At 47.0% G+C, this 23,151-nt stretch overlaps 1 protein-coding gene across 1 annotated transcript in view; it reads right to left on the bottom strand.

Moving 5' to 3' along the window:
- Window positions 1-1,764: 1,764 nt before the first annotated feature.
- The window catches only part of GPT2 (glutamic--pyruvic transaminase 2), a 34,368-nt gene continuing 12,981 nt past the window's right edge, over window positions 1,765-23,151 (bottom strand). The window contains exons 5-12 of the mRNA XM_040497921.1: window positions 20,497-20,630; window positions 18,148-18,391; window positions 14,258-14,337; window positions 12,005-12,141; window positions 8,634-8,808; window positions 7,003-7,158; window positions 5,804-5,916; window positions 1,765-4,306 (exon numbers count right to left, since the gene is read on the bottom strand). Coding sequence (XP_040353855.1) covers window positions 4,216-4,306; window positions 5,804-5,916; window positions 7,003-7,158; window positions 8,634-8,808; window positions 12,005-12,141; window positions 14,258-14,337; window positions 18,148-18,391; window positions 20,497-20,630 — 1,130 coding nt within the window. The 3' untranslated portion in view covers window positions 1,765-4,215. The remainder of the gene's footprint in view (window positions 4,307-5,803; window positions 5,917-7,002; window positions 7,159-8,633; window positions 8,809-12,004; window positions 12,142-14,257; window positions 14,338-18,147; window positions 18,392-20,496; window positions 20,631-23,151) is intronic.

Genomic DNA, 23,151 nt, shown 5'->3' with positions numbered 1-23,151 from the left:
ACATTTCATATCTTCAAAAGGACTTCAAGGGGATGCCGCATTATGTGCATTCAGAACAAAGGCAGATGAAATTGGGGAGACAAAAAACATCAGTATGGTTTTTTAAGTGGGAGAATGAAATTTTAATAAGAAACTCTAGATGACCTGTGCCTCTTAAGGAAGAGAGCTGAGCAGTGGCAGTAAATTCCATCTTCTTTGTTTCTTAGGGAGAGGGGTGTCTCCTGGCTTGGGGGCAGGATGAAAGCCAAAGATATCTGGTTCTCAGAAAGTACCAATCCTTAAATTGGTAGAGAACAGCATCATCCCCTTCTCCTATGCCTGACCCACATGCTTCTTTTAAGCCCAGCACACTAGGTGGATTGAATTTGAGTACTCAACTGTCTGGTGGCCATTGCACGTATGGCTTTTTGAGGACGGTGATATTTTATTAGCTTTGACTCCCTGTTTCCTAGAAGTCCATGGCTCATGGTACTTATCAAACATTTGCTGACAGCTTTCTAGGTGTGTTACAGCAAACCATACCAAAAATAATGTTGAATAATAAGTCTTTTCTAACCCCTATTTAATAAACTCTCTGTATAATAGCTACACAAAGTTTAGTCTCCAGGCAAGTTGTATATGTTTCCATGTAAATGAATGATGAGGGAAGATGCAGAGAACATCTCTAGTTCCCTTGGTTATCAACCAGTAAGGACACTCAACACACCCTAAACACACCATTCTCTCCCCCAGTCCTCTCTAAAGAGCCACATATAGTAAATGAAGTCCCCTATCCTACAGAGAGCAGCTCCTCCAATGGCTCTGATGGGGCTGGTGACTCTAAGCCCCTCTTTGCCTCACCAGCAAGCACAGGGCCAGCCAAATGATTCAGAGACTGATTCAGGGAAGGACACGGACAAAGGTAGCCAATCAAAGTCCTTCCTTGGAATTTTTCAACGTGGAGCTGGACAAGACAGGCTTTGCATTTAACAAAGTGAACAGGAAGGAGAACCTAAGCCAGCTTCCCTCCAGGACTTCAATTCCTCTTTCCTACTTCAGGCTATTCTGAGTAGGTTTCCATTTCTTCCAACTGAAAGAATCCTACTTTTTTCCATTTTCCAATTCTTTTATGTTTATTTAAATAGATAAATAAGGGGATGAGGGGCAGAGAGGGAGTGAGAGAATCCCAAGCAGGCTCCATACTCTCAGCTTGAGACCCGATCCCACGAACTGGGAGATCATGACCTGAGCTGAAACTAAGAGTTGGATGCTCAACTGACTGAGCCACCTTGAGCCACCCAGGCACCCCTCCAATTCTTTTTTAATAAAAACATAGAAATTTTAGTTTTGAGTGAAAAATAGTTTTGAATTCAAAACCACACATCAAAACTGATGTAGACCTGGGAAAGCCTAGGGAAAAGGAATGAAATCCCTTGTATCAATGACTCCTTTCCTCCACTGACCTTGCTGTGCTTCTCGAGCTTCTCCTGACCACTGTGAAGAGGATGTTCATTCTGATTCCACCAGACAGCCAAGGTCTGTATTCATTTTAACAACATCCCATTTTAAGAATCTATGTTTTCCTACCTCAAGCAACAAAAAGCAACTCAGGGTCCTGAGGATTGACACCTAAAAGGAAACGGAAGCTGAGAAATTGTGAGAGAAGTTTGTAGTATTTGAGGAAAATGTTCATTCTAGTGCTAGGACCATTAAATTACAAAGAGTGAAGATGTATAATTAGTGATATCTGTTTGACTTTTAAACTACAAGGAAAGTTAAACACCATCACCATTTTGGACATGTATTTTATTGTTTAGAAATTTCCAGCAGAGCTATCATTAAGTACCTTTGTCAGGAGATGCCTATGAGAATCTAAATTGGGAAACAGGGACAGGCAGGCCTGTCAGCTCTTCCTGCAAAATCACACAACACTGGGACAGCAACATGCTGGGCCTCAGGGTACGAGGTGATCAACCACCAGAGGTACAGTCTGGCATTCCTCATGTGCGGACCTAGATGAACAACAAAAAACTTTGCAGGTGTAGATTTAAGTGCGACCCCAAATGACAAATGACTTTCTCTGGCAGTACCCAAACAAGATGCCAGAATAAAGTCTGTAAAAAATCAAATCTATCATGATCAGCAATCCTACCCTGAATGAAGTTAACCTCCTAAACCAGCTGACCTATTACATTTTTATTTTAAAAGCAAACCAAGTGCATACAGCATCTTTTAAAAAATCATGTAAACGTTGCAAAGTTTTTATGTTATTTATAATCTGAAGAGATTTATAAAAAACTACTAGACTCATTAAGACTACAAATACTAACCCCCTCATCCCCTCATGAAAAAAGCAATTGTTACAAAAATATAAAAAATAGACTAGCTTCTACTATGTAACCTCTCCACCAGAAACCTCACAACTCTGGGACACATTCTGGTTGATGTGCCATCCAACAAGCACAAGTGCAATTTTCTCAATTTTTAAGGAAGGAAAAGTTCCCAAACATTCCCTTTGTTACTGTAGATTGTGGCTACTTTCTTCACAGGAACTGTAATGTTAGCAAGTAGGGGCAGTCTGTAGTGTTCTATCATATTCCCCTGCACGGGCCCAAGCGTGGAAATTACAGCATAGGAGGCTGCCTTCAAAGTTCACTTCTCTTCATTTTTGTCTCTCCAGCTCCTTTGATTCCAATTTGGGACTTGCTGGGCCCCCAGGCTCTATAGCTGGCCTTGGCTTCCCTCACTGCCCACTGGGGAAGGCCAATGGTAGGAAGGGTCTCTTAATGAAGGGGCTCTCAGATAAGCCTGTTGCTCCCATGGCACCCACTTGTTTTCAAAGTGTGGGTCAGGTCCTGACCCAGGTTTGCTAATGCCAGGGAAGCAGCAGGCCTGGTGGAGGATACTCCCCTAGCTGGAGACATGACTGATGCTACAGCACAGTCTGCAGAGTCTGGGAGGGGAGCCAGCAGCAAACGTGAGGCAAAACACTTGGCATTAAGTTAAAATACTTTTATAAACTTCGAATCCAATTACATGTACTCGCCCACAGCAGCCAAGCTACCAGGCACTTTGACCAGTTATCAGCTAGGAAATGGACTGAATTTGATTTGAAACAACGGACACTACAGGAGGGGATTGTTTGGGGGAGGGGGAGGGGGCTTGATTGGTCAAGTCCTTGAGGATGCCCCTCCCTCATTTGTGGACATCTTCAGTGTTTCCTTGTCCCTGCTGTCACCAACAGAGGGCGATGTGTGGAAATCAAGCCCTTGGTAGAAAACAGCTATTGGCTAAGGGCAGGATGGATCCACACATCAGCAGGCAGAATGCCTCCATGCGACTGGGACAGGCTGTACCCTGTGTCCCTGAAGTCCAGGGAGACCTCCCAGATGGGGATCCCAACCTAAGCATGCTTAAGGGAACGTTTCACCCCCAAAGCCCTCATTACCTGTTGCTCAATTACCTGTTGCAGAGTCCTCACTACCTGATGTGCGCTCCCAAGTGGAGACCTGGTTCAACTGGGAGCCTGGCTTGCACCCACTCTTCCCCTGCAGAACGCTTTGACTTGGCCATTGCCCCCAGTACCTGTCACAACCTAGCCTGGCATCTAGTCCAACCCACATGCGACTGCTTTCACCATTCTTGTCTGAGAGATAGGCTGTCTGCCTACAAGCCAGAATGGTGGGCCCTCTCTGAGCCTCTAGTGGACTTCCAGGCTCTCCTGTTTGAAGAACTAGATTTTCACACCGCTAATGGTTTTATTTCACAGATCACGGTGGTGAGTTTAGGATTTCCACTTCTTGCCATGGTTATCATACATTTCCCAGCACCTTCTTGTTTCTTCAGATCTGAAACATGTCACCCAACATACATACCCTGGTTGTTTTAAACCCCAAATAGCCTCTCCAATAGCACAATAATGGATTCAGAGAACACCGGCCACATGTGCTGAGCAAGTCCCCTCTACTTTGGTTGCTTAAAAAAACAAAAAACAAACAAACAAACAAAAACAGGGCTTCTGAGATATCCCCAATTCACATTTGCTCAGAAGAGAAGTGCTCCCAACATCAAGGCACAAAGAAAGAAGTCTCTTGGGGCAAAATGACAACAAAAGCCACCAGTGGCCTTTGTGAGGCCTGAGGCAGAGTCGCTGGGGAAGGCAAGTTCAGTCTGGTGTGGGCGGGCCATCAGGAGGAAGGCCTGACAATTGGGTCTCCCTTTGGGCCCGAGCAATCCTCATGCGTACTTCTCCAGAAACTTTATGTGAAAGTCCTTCACCTTCTGTAGAACTGTTTTCAGCTTCTCCACCGGAGGGAGGATGGTCATTCTGTCAGGAAAGAAGATAGCATCAGCCTGGACATAAGTTGTTTTGGAAAAGGGGAGAAGAATGAACCTGGCAGCTCCTTCCTTCAGTTGCAGTTGTGACAATGTGGGCAAACAGTGTGGGAGGCGGAAGGCTTGTCTTGTCCACTGCGATAACACCAGCCCCTGGACAAAACCTGGAACTTGTTGACTTGTTGAACCACCTCCTGCCCGAATTTGTACATTTACTTTTAACTCAAGTAACATGTATGACCAAAAGCAGTAAGATGCCGGCAGCATTTAATCTCACTACCACGTCCACCCATTATCACAGAAGGCCCATGCAACATTCTGACCTGTGTATACAACTTCCTCTAGAGCATGACTTGGTGTTTCCTGCAGATACAGAGCAAGATGTTCTTCCTGGTAGGTGGGCCTTTTTAAAATTTCTCTTTTGGGGTGCCTGGGTGGCTCAGTAGGTTAAGCATCTGACTCTTGATTTTGGCTCAGGTTAGTGAATTCAAGCCCCATATTGGGCTCTGTGCTGACAGTGTGGAGCCTGCTTGGGATTCTCTTGTCTCCCTCTCTCTGCTCCTCCCCTGCTTGCTCTCTCTCCCTCTCAAAAAAAAAAAAAAAAAAAAAATCTCTCTTACAGTGAGAACCTCCAGTTACAACTCTCCCTCCAAAAGAACTCCCAAGTTGCCATAGTAACTAATACTTCCTCTAATACTGTTGTTTTGCTTCACCACCTTAAAGTCAGCCCTCTCGATTTAACCTTTTTTTTGAATGAGCCATGAACTGCCAAGGTGGACCTCACTAGGGTAGAAAGGCCAACCAGACACGTTTGTCCATCCAGGGCACACTGCCCACAACCTGAGTCAGGACTTGGCTCCAGGTGCTAACTAAGCTCATGACATTTCTTTTTTTAGCATCTGCTGCAGGAGACATCTGAGAGCACCAAGCGTGGAGAAGATGCTGTTCTGTTAGAACTGGCTTCAGTGGGGAAACCTGGGCTGAGCTGCTCCAGCCTGCTCTGCTCCTGGGGTTGCCATCCACACAGGGGCAGAGTTGGCACACCCTGTAAAATGTGTCATAGTAAGTGAAACCAATTCCATTGTTTTAGATGTGGCATCTCTGCAGACTTTTGGATAAGCTACTGAGCACCTGGGTACTGCAAGCTGCTATCATGGAGTTGGAAAAGGACATGGAAATAAAGAAGAAAACACCCCACTGGGGACACTTCGGATAGTATGTGACAGATGGAGGCAATGGAGGGGGGGACAGAGTGGTCAAGGAGATGACCTTGGAATCTACCCAGTTTTCCTTAATCCCCAGACCCAGGTCTTGGCTTGGCTCTGCAACAGGACAGAATGGGAGTGGGCAGGGCGGGTGGTTTGCCACAGTGAGTTTGGGGCTACACACACTTCAGTGTCTGAAGCCAGCCTGTGTTCTATGATAACACAGGTTGTCTTTTCCAAGACAAACTTGGGACCAGTCCCCTGGCACAGAGAGGCAGCAGTACCTGAAGTGGTAGGTGCCTTCCCTCTGCCCGAAGCCGCTGCCAGGTACAACACAGATGCCAGTCTCCTCAAGGAGCTTCATGCAGTAGAACATGTCGGGGGCCATTTTATGGGCCTGTGGGAGCAGGGCAGGACTGAGAGTTCATTTACGGCTTTGCACTGCACAAACACACCACTGAACACTCAAAGTCAAATACAATGGAAACGGTAGGTTCTTTCCCGTGACAGGGCTCATCCACCCTCCCTGCAAGGACCAGGGTGGGACACTGGAAACTGCTAGAAGCTGGGGCCTACGGGCTACTTGAGGATGGCCATGGGCTGTGGTACTTCGCTCTCTGCCCAGGACTGAGAGTCTCTTTCCTTTGTGCCCCACAGCCAGGCAGTATCTCCACAAGCTTTGATGGTGGTCCCCTATATATATGCCAAGCTGCATAACCTCTGACAACATGGCCCTGAGGTCTGTGCCCAGGGGGACTTTTAGGGAACAGCAGCTTGGGGGCTGTGTTCATAGTGCTTCTTGCACCTTGGTTTTTACAACCTGGGGTACCTGTTAAATGGCTTCTTGGGCACCAGGGATTCTGACTCAGCAGGTCTGAGTGAGTGGGGGAGGGCCCAGATTCTGAATGTTTAACAAGGTATTGAGGAGGTTTAAGGGACACAAGGACAACACTTTCAGAAACACTGCTCTGGCTTCTGATCCTTAAAGCAGGCAGATGTCTATGGCACGGCCTGAAAACTTGTTGCAAACACAGAATCTCGGCCCCTTCACAGACTTCCTGAACCATCACTGGCATTTTAACAAGGTCCCTAGGTGATTTTGTGTTGACATTCAAGGACTGAGAAGTGCTGCTCTAGGGCAGTCACTGCGCAGAAGAGACGGCTGTCACTGCTTCCCCAGCGTGGGTTCAGTTTTAAATGCATCATGTCACGCTTGGGCACCTGCCTTCAGAACACTGGAGGTAACAGAGCCCAGATCAGCACCACTCGCCTGGGGCTGACCTCATCTCTGCCCCTTCACCACAGCATGCTGCAGGGCTGGGCCTCCAGGGGCCCATCATCTTTATGCTATAAGCACCATCTGGCCGAGGGGTCCGAAATTCCGAGCCTCCAGAACCAGCACTTTTGCTTCCCAAGGCAAGAGCCAACCCCCAACCCAGCAATTCCAAGCGAATCCAGTGAGCCCCGGCCTAGCACCCCAAACCTGAGCTGCTTCCACGGCTTTGCTGGGGATGAAGATCCGAGGAAAGGCATACATAGCTCCCTGCAAGGGGTTGCAGTGAATTCCTGGGACTTGGTTAAACAGGTCTTCTGTCAGCTTAGCCTTTTTGGCCAGATTACCCAGGACAGACTCTTTCTCCTGAGGAGACACAGAAAACAAGAGTCAGCACCTCTGGGCATCATGGAATGGCTCTAGCTACTGGAAACTGTCCCTTCAACACGGGGGCGGGGGGGAATGGGGTGGCCTGGTAAAAAGCGAGCCTGTGTGTGCAGGAACACAGCAAATCAAGGAGGTGGGTGACACATTCCTCTGCAGGAACTTCTCTGGGTGCTCAGCCCAAAAGGCTATTGTGGGCCCTGAGGCCCATAAGTGCAGGGAGTTCTGGGAAAAAGGTAGGTCCTGGGTAACTTGTGTCATGGCTTCTATTCTCTTACCAGGAGGGAGATTATTTCTCAAAATGAGAAAACCTCGTCCCTGCCCAGCGGTCTGAGTGGACCTGGCCCTGGATAGAGAGCCCTAGAACATGCTTCTAGGAGATGGCCCAACCACTTCATTTTGGGGGGCCACTTTCAATCCATGTGGTATGCATAGGGCATGTGACTCAGGCAAAGCAAATCACTGGCTGGCTCAGAGGTGCACATGTGTCAGTCCAGGACTTCTGCAAGTACTGTTGGAACAGGGGATGGAAGCTGTGGCCTGATAATGAAGGAAACATGGTCTACACACACAGTGGAATATTACTCAGCCTTCCAAAGGAAGCCCAGTCTAACACATGCTACAACACAGATGTACCTTGAGGACATTATGCTGAGTGAAATAAACCAGTCACAAAAGACAAATACTGTATGGTTCCACTTAGATGAAGTACCTAGAGTCGTCATGTTCATAGAGACAGAAAGTAGAACAGAGGTTAGTCACCAGGGGCTGTGGGGGGACGGAGAAATGGGGAGTTAGTGTTTAACAGGTATAGAGTTTCAGTTTGGGATGAGGAAAAGGTTCTGGAGATCGATGGTGGTGATGGGTGCACAACAATGTGAGTGTATTTTATGTTCAGTGAAAAATGATTAAAATGGTAAATTTTATGTTCTGTGTATTTTACCACAATTTAAAAAAAAATGTGAGCCTAGAATGGCTGGGAACTGACTGTTTGGTTACATGCCCCATAAATTCCTTTGTGTGTAGACTAGTTAAAGTCGGGTTTTTGTCACTTGCAATGAATGGAAAGGGTCTAACTGGATTACTTTGAGCTGTGAGAACATCTGGTTGGGCCAAAGGCAGGCCTATGGTCTAGAACCAATGCCACGCCCATCCTTTTCTCCTTTTTAGTTTAGAAACAGAATCCTCCAGGGATGCCTGCCCATCTATGGTGCTCACAGGGGATGAAGGGGTAGGGGTCCCCCACCCACATGCATGGACAGTCCTCCACTTTAGAACACAGTCCAACTACATTTTCACACTGAACCTCATGGGGTGGTTTAGGCATCAAGAGGAACCACGAGCACCTATCAGAGGTGTGGAGAGAGGCTGGCCATGGTGATCCTGAATACACCATGAATACCCATGACCCTTGTTGTGGCAGGGATGCAGATGGGCTACAGAACACAGCAACTCACCCTGTGGAACAGCTCAAAGGACTCCTCTCCAGGCACTGGGGGGTTCACAACGATGTCCATGGCAGCCTGCCCGGACACTGGCGGGCACAGTCGCACAGAGAGCAGCTTCACCAGCTGGCCTTTGATCTCAGGGTGCAGGTTGATCACCTCCATGTAGCCTCCTCGGTAGCCACACCTGCAGGTTGAAGATGGGGAAAGGACCCACCAGTCACAGAGAGGCCTCAACTAAATGCAATCCGGTCAGCCAGAATGTTCTGTAATCATCCCCATTCCTAATGCTGAGTGGTCAGATGTGGCCAAGTTCTTCCCAATGGAAGGTGAACAGAAGTGACACGAGCAAATTCCACATCACTTCCTTACAAGAAAAAAGTATGCTCTCTTCTTTTTCCTTCTTTTCCCCCATTTCCTGAGAAATGAGACACTGGAGCAGCAGCCTCAATGCCAGAGATGGATGCCACATGTTGATATGGCAGAGCCGTCCTACCAGCCTAGTCCTTGAATGACCTCGTGGAGCACAGCCTGTCCTGGACTTCCCCTACCTTTGGTCTGTTATGTCAAAGAGAGATCCACTTGTTTTAGCCACTATATTTTTGGGCCTCTTAGTTAAAGCCACTTAGCCTGAGTCCTAACTAATACACTAGCCCCTGTTCTAAAGGGGCACATGATTCAAGCCTGCACAGGCTCCAGGGGTAGGTACCTGATTCACTGGAGCTTATGAACATAGTCTGAGGACTTTTGCTGGAACTTTCTGCTTTCTGAAAACAAAGCTAACCTACAGGAGAGCAGAGCTGAGAAAGACAATGAGACAAAGCAAGAAATCAGGGACAGAGTCCTACTGACATCTTTAAGATTCCTAAACTTTTTACTGATATTAATTTTTTTTAAAAAACCTCTTTGGTGAAAGTCAGTTCAAGTTTAGTTTCCATTACTTATCACCACTAGGATCCTGATAGAGATATTTGATATAGACTGAAATCACAGGAAAGTAAGATGAAATCTGCAATGAGTTAAAACAAAACAAAAAAAAACCACAAAAACTTTCGAACCTGAATTTGCCCCAGCAGTCACATTTTCTGGAGCTGTACCTCCTTCCCTGGACTGTGATAGATAACGTTCAGACTAAGACTGCAGAAATGCAGACTCCCTGAGGTGGGTACCTAGTCTTACCTACCTCTGTATACTCCACACCCTCAACCTCAGAAGACCTGACACAGTGAAACACTCAATAAAATGCCACTGGAATTAGGCTGCAGAACTGAACTGGCAAAGGCCAGTTCCCATCTCATCTCTTGACTGGACTTTCCAAGGCAAGAAGATAAATTCTAGTATTGCAGAAAGGTTTCCCATAACAAAGGCTGAAAGAAACAACTTTCTGCTTAATCCTCTGCTGATGAGCAGAAAACCAAGTTGAGAAGAGCAGTCTAATCCCAGGTAATCAGGATCTGAAGACTACAGGTCATAACTCAGGATACCAACATCCAGCAGACTGTTAAAAACAATAATCAATAACACAGATGGAGACATGACTAAGTATGTGATAAAAACACCTGAGTTTGAAAAAAGACTTAATAGAGAACAGACTTGTTTAGGAAAAGAGCTACATAGCACACAAAAGTCTAGCAGAGATAAAGCACTGCTATTGGTATAGACCAGAAAGACCAGCATAAATTAACCCCTGCCTACATCAAATAAAGCCAGCTGGGTAATCATCCCCATGATGCAGCTCCATCGACCTGGCCAAATATTCCTCCAAGCTTCATGGGTCCATCGGCCTTCAGCTTAACAAGGGAGAACCTGACAGCTGGCGCATAAAAGAACCCCCACAAAGTTGGTGGATGAATGCCCTTAGCTGTAAACTCACTAGTCTTTCCTTCTCATTCTCTTCTGCAGGTTCCTCCTCTTCTCCCCCAGCTTCTGAGCAGTGAGGGCCTAAACCAGTCCCTGGTCTGACACCTAGGGTCTACCTCGCTCCTTGTGAGATGTCCAGGTTCAGAGATCTAACAACTCATTCACTGAACTTCCCAAACTTAAATCAGCTGGCTATCAGCCCTGAGCTGGGGACTCACACATCCATCTCCATCTGGACATGCAATGAGCATTTGCAAATTCAACACGTCAAAAACCCAACTCCCAATCTTTCCCCCAAACCTACTTCACCCACAGCCTTCCTCATCCATTGATGGTTAGCTACTTCATCCTTCCTATTGTTTGAATAAAAAGCCTGGGAATCATTCTTGATTCCTCTGTCTCACAATCATCTTCTCCATCAAGCCACTCCTGTCCACTCTACTTTCAAATATATCCAGGATTCAGCATCTTCTCCCCATCTTGATCCTGGCCCACGGTCATATATATACCTTGCCTGGCTATAACAGCCTCTTGACTAGTCTCTGTTCCTGCCCTCACTAGACAGCAACCAGACAGTGTCCAGTAAAACTTAAGTCAGGTGAGTTCATGCCTCTGCTATGATCCTCCAACAGATCCCATCTCACTCTGAGTAAAAGTAAAAAATAACCTAAGTAGCCCAGATGATCTGGTCTCTTATGACTTCTTTGGCCTCCATGTCTGCTACTTTCCCCCTCACTTACTCTTTTCCAGTTTCCTTGCTACTCCTTGAATATTCCAGGCATGCCTCAGGGCCTTCACACATGCTATTCTCTCATCTTAGAATGTTCCTCCCTCAGATACCTGCATAGCTCCCTCTTTCCTCCTCAATGACTCTACCCCCACCACCCGCATTCCCATTTCTTCTCTATTTTTGTCCACTTGACACATGATTTTATTCATTTGTCTACTGCCTCTCTCTTCACTAGAACATAAGCTGTTAGGGCAGGGACTGCTGTGGTTTGCTCACTGCTGTATCCTCAGTGCCGAGATCAGTATTGGACTCAGAGCAGGTCATCAAAAAGTATTAGCTGAATGAACAAATACAGGATTGAAGTGGACTCTCTGGCCCCAGTGCTAGGGTGAGGTACACATATAACTTGGCCCTGATGCCATCTGTCCACTCAACCTGCCTTCTCCGGCCCCTCAGATTTCAGTCAATGTTGGAGCAACAGTAACCGGGCTGGCAGAAAACACTAGTGTTGGAAGCTGCTGTAGGTCCTGCTTTCATTTGCATTGTTTATTGCAGTCAGATTTCTTTCAAGCATGACCTTATTTTATATGAGCCTCTGCACAAGGCTGTCCTGCTGTCTTCACATCACAGGGCTTCCCCTTGGGGAGATGTGGCCTGTCTCCTGATTCTAAGGTCAGCAGAGGCCATAGATAAAGGCGGCCTTCTCTGTCCAGGTTGAGTGTGGGGCAGGGCAGAGGGGATCTGGTATGGGGCAGGCCCAGAGGCAGTGGGAGGAAGGTGGGGGCCAACATACTCGCCCATGTAGCCCTTGGAGGTAGAGTGGAAGGAGGCGAGCTCCACGTTGCTGGAGTACTCAGGCCCCATCTCATAAAGCACCTTCTTAAAGGAGTAGAATTTGCAGTCCGGAGAGTACACATTGTCCTGGTACACCTGGGGGAACAGGGACACAGGGACAGTCACCCATATTCCCCAAGAGGCCTGAGCCCATGTAGGAAGGGCACAGGTGCTCAGGGTCAACCTGCAGTCAGGCTGTGTGCTACAAAGCCCATTCCAGGAATAAGGCAGATGTGCCCAAAGGAACCTTGTAGAACACACAAGGAGAAAAGCTTTGAGTTGTATGCCCACTTGATTTCTCCCATTCACCCACACTCACCTCCACCCAACTTTCAGATCTCCTTTCTACCTCATCTGACCAGTGACAATGTCAGGACTCCTACTTGCCCAAGCAAGTTTCCTCCCTGAATGTTTACTTCTTTCCATAAGATTAATAATGAAAGCAGTTCAGGGGCACCTCTGTGGCTCAGTCGGTGAAGCGTCTGACTGGCTCAGGTCATGATCTTACTGTTCAGGAGTTCGAGCCCCATGTCAGGCTCTGTGCTGACAGCTCAGAGCCTGGAGACTGCTTCAGATTCTGTGTCTCCCTCTCTCTGCCCCTCCCCTGCTCTCTCTCTCTCTCTCAAAAATAAAAATTTAAAAAGTTTAAAAAAAATAATTGAAGCAGTTCATGGAGTTATCCTCTGACCTCCATACTTGAAGAGCTGAACGTGTTGCTCTCCGGGCTTTTTACGACACCAACCCCCTTTGGAACTACTGTTTTTCTATTCATTTCACTGCCAGCTTTCCCACTAGACTGTAGACATGAATGGCACCCACACATGCTTTGTTTTTCCCTGTCCACATAGTCCACACTCAGCAGGCAAGCACCTTCCTCTGCCCTTGGAGATGAACTTCCTCATGCCCTCCTCTTCCTGGACCTCAAGGGGGGGAGTTTAGTGCACGAAGTCACTCTGCTGCCCCTTCTCTCCTTTAGAAATGAAGATTTTTAACACCTGACACAAATATAACCCTGTATGTTAACTCTACTGGAATTTAAAAGAGAGAGAGAGAAAGGAAGATTTTTAGCCCATCTACTAATCATGGCAACAATTTAGTGGGTAAGTTATGTGTGTGTGGGGGGGGGGGGGGGTGCTAATGAGCAAAGAAACGAAACCAGGGTGCTAGAAGCTACCACTAACCAGAATCATGCAGAAATGAAGAAGTGAAATAGAATCTGACAGGCCTTGAGTTTCTTCCTTGCAAAGCAAGAAAAAAATGGGGAGCCTTGGCTCCAGAACTGGGGTTCAAGGAGTGGCAACCATGAAATCAATTAAAATTTCCCCACCTCCCTTCACAGGCTGCAGTGAGGACTAAATGAGATGGTAGATATGGAAGCACAGGAGGCATAGGAACACAGCATTATGTCCACCCAGCATCCACTCTCCCTTCCTGAGAGAGAGTCCCCTGATTTCCCCTCGGGGAACACTGCTCCCTGCTCTTAGGGAAGACAGCTTGCCCCTTGTATGGGGCCTGGTCAATGTGCATATTGCAACCATCAGCCACAGTGATTGGTTCAGCAGTGGGTGTGTGACCCAAGCTGTGTGATTCAGGCTCAACTCTGAGACTTTTGCTAGAATCACCAGGAAGAAATTCTCTTTCTAGGCTGTGAAGATAGCAATGTTGTGAGGCCTAAGTGGAAGGAGAGTGAATCTGAGGGATATGGTTTGTGTCCCTGAACTTAGCCCCACACCTTTACCCCACTGTTGTTTTTCAAGTTTATTTATTTATTCTGAGAGAGAGAGAGCATGACCAGGCAGGAAGGTGAGGGGCGGCGGGGAGCGGTGGCAGAGAGGGAGGGAAAGAATCCAAAGCAGGCTCCACTATCAGCATAAAGCCCAATGCAGGGGTCTAACTCACAAACCCTGAGATCATGACCTGAGCCAAAATCAAGAGTCACATGCTTAACCTACTGAGCCACCCAGATGCCCCTCTTTTAAAGTTTAAAGTGGTTTGGGTTAACTTTCTGAAATTTATAATCAAGAATCCAACCGAATAGAGGGATGATTTAGGTCACAGTTTCACAGGTTGTTAACATCCTCCTCCTTGGTTAGAATCACTCCTCCAACACCTAGAAATTTCCCTGTGGTACAGAACAGTCAGGCCTGGCTCCCTCCCCCTGGAAGAGAAAGCTCAGCCTCACTCCTCACGGAGAGAGCTGGGCAACTCTTACCTCATCAGCCATAAGAAAGAGCTTCTCTTCCCAGGCAAAGTGAATCACATCTTCTATGCACTTTCTGCTTTGGACCTGACCTAAAAAATCCCCAACAAAACCAGAATGCAGTTTGTAATGCTGTTTAAATTGTCCCTAGGACAAGAATCCCACCCAGAATCACTCAGGTGTCCTGTGTTCCTGCATGACCCTTAGGGACCACCCTAGTTGTTGTGCCTAATAGGGTGTAGTCAACCTCTAGGGACTCCCAAGTCTCAGCCCCACCTGTCTGACTCACTTATGCCAGGTATGTGGAGGGAGAAGTGTTTCACACTCAACTTTCTTGTTATTCTTATGAGAGGTGTGTGTGGGTGGGTGGTGGGGTATGTTTGTATTGGAGGATAGTGTCTTAAGGAGCAGGAAGGGGTTAAATCAATCATCTCTGAGCCCCCCTTACCACAGCAGCCAACGAAGAGAATCACACTGGCTGATGGACAGTTACCACAACTTCCCAGAGAGGCACACACAAGTTCCATGAGGCAGGGACATGGTCTGTATGGCTCATCGGGTATCCTCAAAGCCCATACTCAGCAGGTGCTCGGTAAATATTTGCAAAGTAAGCACAAAATGAACAAGCCTGTGTGCCAGCTCTGGTGTCTCCTGTTCGTGGCCATGTGGGAGTTATGTATGTATCACTGATGATGATGGAGAACACTCAGCAGTCTTCCCTTTTAAGGTCTACCCTTGAGCACTTGACTCAACACAAACAGTGGAAATAATCAACACCCGTTTAACAGAAATGAGCACAAATAGCAAAATATTACTCTACCAGTTCACCAGAAATGCCATGGGCTTAGATGGGGAAGAAACAAATGCAGCAAGATGGAAATGGAAACTTTCCCCAGTGTTTCCTGAGACCTGCTATGGGTGTGGCACTGGGGGTATCAGCGGTGCTCACATACCTTCCGGAAAAACACCCAGAATCCCAGTAAGTCAGAATACTTACTGGCTTAGTAAAGAAACAGCATTTTTAAAGACGTATATGTATGTGTCTCTATGCATATCGCATATAACTCTGTATGTATGTGTATATGTATGCACAGGTACTATTTATATACATAGAATATGTTACCTTTTTGTTAAAAATAAAAATACCTATAGTCTTCTCTGTGTGAAAATATCAAGGACATGTATGGAAAAAAATAGATATATCTTATAAGAGCACAGTATGATTCAGCCAGGATCTCGGCTTTGAACTATCTAAGCAATGAACCAATTATTTTACTAAAGCTCAATTCCTTTGTGAAAAGTCCAGCTTTTTCTTGCCAAGCAAGCACCAAACCAGGCTTCCTCTGAAGTTCAGGGTTCTGGGATTCTGGAAAGGAGACAGCCCAGGATTCTACAAGGAACCAACTACTCTTCCCACTGACAGCCAGGTGCTGGCTCCCCAGGGGGCTGAGTCTGCCTGCAAACCCTACTGGGCTTGCCCTTCCATGCCTCTGATCCCACAAACTATCCTGTTAGAATGCAAGCAAAGATTTGAGCAGCAAGAATATCAAAACCATGTGCATATAATGCCAAGGAGAGTGCAAAAAGGAAGTAAACAAGGACCAGGGCCTCAGAAAGCCTGCAGCTCAATAGAGGGAACAGACCACTATATGTAAATAATTCCACTGATGTGTGCAACGCAACCCTGATGATAAGGACAGAGCTTATTTCTCTCCAGTGTCTGGGAGTCACTCAGAACATGCCTCTAAGCCAATGGGTGGACAAATACATACAGTGCTGTAGAAGGGACAGTCATAAATGGCTTTAGAGGGCCAAGGCACAGCTGTGCCCAGCAGGGGGAGATATGAGACCACCTCATAGAAGGGATGGCTTTGACACAGAAGGCTGGAGAGGGGTCTTCCAAGTGCCTCTCACCAGAGGCCAGGCCAAAGGAAATTTCCCACAACCCAAAGAGAAAATCTGTTGCTTTGTTTGCCCAGTGTCCTTCCCTCCTTTGAGTGACAGAGCCCAGCTATTCTATGGGGAACTGCTGCTCTTTGCACTCCAGCAGGGCCAAGGGACACAGACCTGGTCACAGTCTTGGTGATTTGACTGGTGCAGGAATGGGCAGATGACCTAAGCTGGGCCAAAGAGAGTCTGGCCTGGAATTTTTGTTAAAACTATGGGTGAGGCTCTCTGCTGAGGTTGCTCAGCTGGTGGGCCATGGCTGGAGCTGCTGAAGGTCACACCAAGGACAGATCCTTCCTGAGAAGGACTCCAACTGAGACCTGGGAAATGGACCGAGGTTCCTATGACAATGATGCTGATTCAGGTGTGCTCCTTCACCCCTGGACTTTACAGTTCTATGACCCAATTGCAATCTTGAGCTGGGTTTCTATCTTAGAACCCAGAGGCCTGGTTTAATATCCCAGTCCATTTTGACACCTTTCAGCCCAAGTGGTCAGTGTGTGGTCCAGACAAGATATATGGCCATCACAGAGAGTTTCTATTTTTCATCCCCCATCTTCCAAGAGCTCACCAATTTTCACACATTTCAGACCCCAGAAAGCAACACCAGCCTCTGCCCACTTACAGTTATTCTAAAAATTACTCATATTAATATACACTCCCATGATCCCTTTACCTAAAATAGTAAAGTCTCTGACGCAATTATTTCTTCCCAGAGAACCAGGTGAAAAGATATGCATAAACACCTGGCCTTAAAAGTTACCAACCCTCTAATATAAACTAGGTATACAGAGTATTTCCCAAGATGTAGGAACTGTTACTTCAAGTTGGGACCAGCAGCAACAGCATCACCTGGGAGCTCATTAGAAATACAAACTCTCATGCCCCAACTTAGCCTAATTACATCAGAATCTCTTGGAGCGGGGTCCAGCAGTTTGCTTTTTAACAAGCTTAAGTCTGAGAACCACTGTCCTAATGTGGTGGTTCTCATCATCAGCTGTGGGGAATATTGATGCCTGGGCCCGATCCCCAGAGATTCTGGGATGCAGCCATGACTTTGGCATTTTTAAAAGCTCCTTTTGTGATTCTAATGTGCAACCAGGATTGAGAACCCAGCTGTAGTCATTTTCCTATTGGATTAGAGCTAGAATCTGCATTCCTACCCCCAGGGAGCTGATGTAAATAAATGAGTGTTACAGCCAGGCGCACCCATTTTCTGCACTCAGGAATTCAAGTGGTGCTTTCAGCTGATTGAAGCATCATTTAATGTTCCAAAGAAGCAGATTCCACAATCAACTCCAACGCGTTTTGGCCCTGACCCAATTTATCTCAACAAAGGAGGAAAGAGGAGCCCTTGTTCTCAGCATCCAAATAGCACTGGGGGCAAATGAAGCCAGCAGCCCAGAAAGATCCAAACATGCAGGGCTGGACTTTTTTTGTTTTTTTTAAAGAAAAATATGCAAAATTAGGCGTGCTTTTCAACTTCTGGAAACAGGTTTTTTCAGTTTGTTTGCTTTTGTTTTTAATATGGCATTTCCTTTCCAGGTCTCAAAGTACACAGTAACGCTGTGTTAAAGAAAAAAACGCACACACCAGCATTCTGAAAACTGGTTCAGAAAAACAACTAGGAGTAAAGGTAAAATGAGGCCTATGATTAATGGTGATGGGTTGTAAGTAACCTCAAGGAGATTCTTTGCAAATGTAAGAATGGGAGAAAGAAAAAAAACCCAAAAAACTGGTCTTAATAATAATGCAACCCTGTCCAAAAAATATGCCCGCATTTGCTCATCTCCTAAGGTGGCCTGTGGCAGATTTTATGTTAACAAATCTGGAACTAGATTGGGAAAGGGGAGCAAAGAGAACGTCACATTATTTAACTCTTTCGTGTCCAGACCTGTAGTACACCGGCTGCCCTGCCCCTACTCCCCAATAAAGTGGCGAAGCAAAGCACAGACCTGTGGGGTTCCCGGGGTTGATGATGCACAGCACCTTGGGGTCACAGTGGTCTTTGGCCTCCTGCACAGCCCGCCGGAGCTCATTCACATTTAGGGCCCAGCAGTTCTCCTCATCCAGGTAATAGTTCACCTGGATGGCATCGAGCTCAGAAATGACGGCCGAGTAGAGGGGGTACTGTGGGATGGGGATCATGACACCGGTCCGTGACTTGCCGCCCCCGGAGACCAGGATCTTCAGGATTGTCTGCAATAGAGAAGCCATGTCTTCCAAGAATACTACCACCCTGCACCCTTTGGGGGCTGTCAGGCAGATACTCCGGGAGGCCCCACCTCTAGCCTTTCACCAGCCACCCTGCCGCCTGCCTGCAGTGCAGCCCACATGAGCCCCTTGGCTTCCCTGAGCCTCACTTTCTCCATGTGTAAAATGAGGTCTGCTATGAGGAATAAGCAAAATGAAATGCTTTAACGTTCTCAGCACAGTAGTTAAAAGACTCAATGCTTCTACTTTTTAAAGAGGTCTTCTAAAGCAGTGGTCTACAAACTGGCCCGTCTCGGAATAATATTCTGACCTCAGCCCTTAAGCTCATTCCGTCTGTCCTGGTGGGGATGGGCAGTGGAAATCTGTCTTGTTAGTAATTACCATTGTCCAAGGTTGGACAGACCCCTGAACAAGGAAAGGATTGTCAAACTGGGAGAAAATACCCATCTACTATCAGCAGGTGGTGCTTCAACCCGGTTGTCTCCACAGCTGTGTAGGCTCAAGGTTTGCAGGACTCCTGAGAAACCAGGTCATGTGAGTCCTGTGGGCTACTGGTGGACATGGCAGTAGTTCATAAGAAACCCTCTTCTGTCAGAGCCCCCACCTTACACACAGGCTCAGTTCCTTGCTGCAAGAATGCCACCAAATTAAGAAGCTCAACAACTTGATTCTTTTCCCTAAATCTTGAACACACCTCCCTCCCCTGCTCCAGGACCTCTGTGTGTATGTGGGTTTCTCTGGGAATTACAAGGGGCTCTGACAACAGAACACAACGGAATATGCTGCGGTTGAAGACCTGAGCCTCAACACTCGAATCCCAAATTCCACAAGAGGCTGACTTAAAGCCTGCAGACCACTTAACATTACTGGGCCTGTTTCCTCGCGGTCTCCAGTAAGAGTTTGAAGCATCTGAAAGCTTTTGGGAAAGGATGAAAGCACTCAGTAAACATTAGAAACAAGAGCCTTGGAGGTCAAAAGACAAAGATAACCATTTAAAAGAAAGATCAGCACACACTCCCTGAGGAGGGAAAATAAGTGAACTGAAGGCGCCTAGCACTGATTAGGCACAGGAAGAGGCATACTACATGGGAATGGACCACAGGTCCCTCAGACCCAGGACTTCAGGCCCCTTCTAAGCACACTTTAATACCAGCCCCTCTTCACTTCATCCACAGGTGACCCGCAGCCCAAGTCACCTCTTCCCCCTCCTAGTCCTCCTCATCCCGATCATGCCCCTTCCCTGCCAAAGTTAAAACTTAACACAAATCTAATTATCTCCATGTCCTTACATCACTCCCCTCACCTTCAAATCCTTCAATGGACATTGTTATTAGGACAATGACCTAAATCCTCACATGGCCACAAAAGCCCTATAGGACTCGGGCTCCAGTTGCCTCCCTATCCCATTTCTGGAAACTGGCCCTTGCTACAGGTGCTCATTCACTTCATCTCTCCATTTCCAAACACAAAGCCTCCTTCCAGCTCACAGCCTCTGCACATGTTGACCTTCTGTCCCAAACACACCCTGACCCCTGCCTCCCCTGTTCACACCTACATATCCTCCAGATCTCTGCTCAGCCATCCTTGTAGAAACATTTCTGCCCCCTGACAGCCACCCCTGCCACCTGCTGCCCCTCCTGTAGCATTTTGTCCTGTTCACTCAGAAGAGAAACTGAAAGCGTGTGATGAGACATTTATTTGATATGAAGGCTAGTCTGATCCAACACGAGTATGTAAACAGAGGCCAAACGTGTTTGGTTGCCACCATCTCCCCAGCACCTGGTACAGTGCTTGGCAGAAGGAACACCAGTATGTACTAAGTGAGAGAAAGGCCAATGCACCCTTGAGTGCCCATGGCTCTTCTCCAGCTGGATCTGCAGGTATGCACTCTGGAGGGAAACCAAGGCTGCAGGAATATCCAGCTTCAAGATGACTGAATGGGGTAAGGACAGCAGGATGGGGAACACAGCAGGAACCAGAGGGTAGCCAACCCCTCCCTCCCAGGCCCATCCCCCTGCTGGTAGGCTCACACGCTTGGCCCTAGCATGCAAGGCTATTCTTCACATGGGTGAACATTAGATAACACGTACAGAAATGCCGTCACTGGCACCAGTGGTCAGGTAAATGTTGTCTGGGTCTGCAGGCACACCACCATCTCTCCTGGTAATGTAGGCAGCCACATCTTCACGGATGCAATTGACGCCCTGGCTAGCACTGTAAGAGCCTGCAAGACAGCAAACAAGACAGTGACTAGAGAGGCATGGTAACTGGTGCTATGGAGTCAGTGAAATCTATATAATTAGCTAGGGTGGGATTGGGAAGGTCTTGGAAGGGACCCAACTCCCACTACTCTAGGCTGTGGAATGGTGGCAAGCTGTTTAATCACCTATCCGGGCTTCATCCACCCACCCTCTCATCCAACCATCCACCTGCCACCCATCCATCTGCATATTTGTTCATCTACCCCCCCTCCCCCATTCATCCACTCAGTATTCACTGAGAACCCATTATATGTCAAGCATTATTCTAGGCCCTGGCTTCCAATCAGTTAAATGTGCCCATACCTGTTTTATCCACCCTTGTGGGATTTATATACATTCTACAATAGTATAAATCATTACAGCTGGGCTTGCTATGTCTTTATCACCTCTGCCTACACACAGTTCCACAGAACCTGGAAGAATGGGTCAACGCAAAATGGCACCAGCTGCCAGCCCCAGGAGTCCAGAGCCCTGATCGGTACTAACCACAGATCCCTGGGGCTGCTGGGCATGACTCCCCTACCCCCACCCATGTCAACAATATCCTTAGGCTATCATTTGGATTAAAATCCAGACTACCATTTACATTTAGTTCAAAAACAGGCAAAACTAATTTCCGGTGCTGGAAGGTAGAAGAACAGTGGTGACCACTCGGGGGGGGGGGGGGGGGGGGGTATGACTGCCAAGGGGGCACAAAGGAGCCTTCTGCAGCACTGAAAATGTTCAATGTCTTGATCTGGGTGGGGGTTACACAGGTGTGTACATGTGTAAAAACTATTTGAGCTGTACATTAATATTTGTGCATTTTACTATAGGTTTGCTATACTTCAAATAAAGAGTTTGTTGGGTTTTTCTGTTGTTTTTTTTTGTTTTTTGTTTTTTAGGTCAAGCCACTATGTTTTTAGAATGAATTTGGAAATAGGTAGCTGCACATGCACAAGATCTGGTAGGAGTCTCAAAATGGTGAGCTGAACTCTTTGGGGAAGTGAAGAGGAGGCTAGGGGTCAGAGGTGGGAGGCAGAGTTTTCATTCTATATCCTTTGATACCATTTACATTTTATACCACATTTAAAAAGAACCAGCCTATTCCTTCTAAGTCTACTGCAAAACCGCCACCAGGAGGCAGGATGGGGCTTCTTTGGGCCTCAGTGGATATCAGTCCAGGCCCTGCACCCTGGAGGCTCTACTGAAGAAGGCCAGGCAGGCTCTGCCTCAGCCTCTGTGTGAAACTGGCTCACACTTCCCCTCTGACAAGCTATAAAATGGAGGGGGGAAAGAGGGGAGGCTGGGCCAATTCTCTAAAGTTCACAAGGCAAACATTAACATGTATCAAATCTGGGTGGTAGGTATAAAGTCTTTTGTTACATTACTTTGGGTATTCTGTTGCATTTGAAATATTTTGTAAATTAAAACAGTGGGGAAGTACAAATGCTGGTGTTAGAGAATGCTCCCTCTACTGAGTGACTTACTTATTGCTGAACTCCCATCCTCAGAAACTTGCTAGGGCTCTCTATTTTCCTAAGCCTTCTCTCAATGCTCTCTTCACTCCATGGGCCATTCGCCATGGGATGAAGCCTCCCCTTCCTTCTTGCCTCTAGTTCATCCACTTTCTTGAATTCCCAGGCCTTCCGCCATCCGCAAATGCCCTGTTCCAGTAGGCCATGACCTTCCAACCCTTTTCCTTTAAACTTTTCTGTTATGCTCCAAACCACACTAGTCCTTCAAAGCTCTAATCTAGTCTCTCTCCAGGGGGCCTGTCATAAAGATACTGCCCCACCCCCAGCCTCTCTCCTGACCTGCAATTTCTCCAGGTATTTACGAAGCCCTGCCTCCCCATCTTGAATATAAGTTCCCTGAGGGCAGGGGCCGGATTCTTCTGTGCATCTCTGCTACAGCACCTATCCCCCTGCCTGGTCTACCCCAGCTTGGGACCCACTGCCCTCAGGCTGATGGCAACCTGCCTCCCATGGCCTACAAACTGGCACCATCACCACTACCAAACTTCCCAGCCCCATCACATACCGCCCCATCCAGACCTCTTCACTTGATCACCCAGTTCTTAAACCTCAGGGCCTTTGCACACACCATTTCTTCTGATGCATTGCAGGTTCTCTATTACTCACCCTCCACATGAATTTGAGAGGTATTTGCTCCTTAAACCCTCCCTGGACATTAGAATCCCTTGTTAAAGCCCCATAACTCTCTGCTCTTTCTCCAAGAACTCATGAAAACTAGAATATTTTTTGTTGTCCATTCTTTTTAATGTTTGTTTCTCCCAAATTTGACAGTGAGCTTTGTGAGCATGGAAATTCCATTCACCTGGTTCACCAGTGTCCCTCAACGCCTAGAGCGTGCTCAGGGAGGACTAGATAAGGGCTAGATTCCACCTTAATCCTACCTAAGATCCAAGATACAACTTGAGAGCGAAATTACTTGTCAAACAGATAATAAAGGAAACTCTAGTAAGAAGTAATTTTATTTTTT

This window comes from Herpailurus yagouaroundi, unplaced genomic scaffold, assembly GCF_014898765.1.
Source record: "Herpailurus yagouaroundi ecotype Mexico unplaced genomic scaffold, PumYag 190, whole genome shotgun sequence".
Taxonomy (NCBI): domain Eukaryota; kingdom Metazoa; phylum Chordata; class Mammalia; order Carnivora; family Felidae; genus Herpailurus; species Herpailurus yagouaroundi.
The sequence above is the reverse complement of the archived record's forward strand: the minus strand, read 5'-3'. Positions and strand labels throughout refer to the sequence as shown.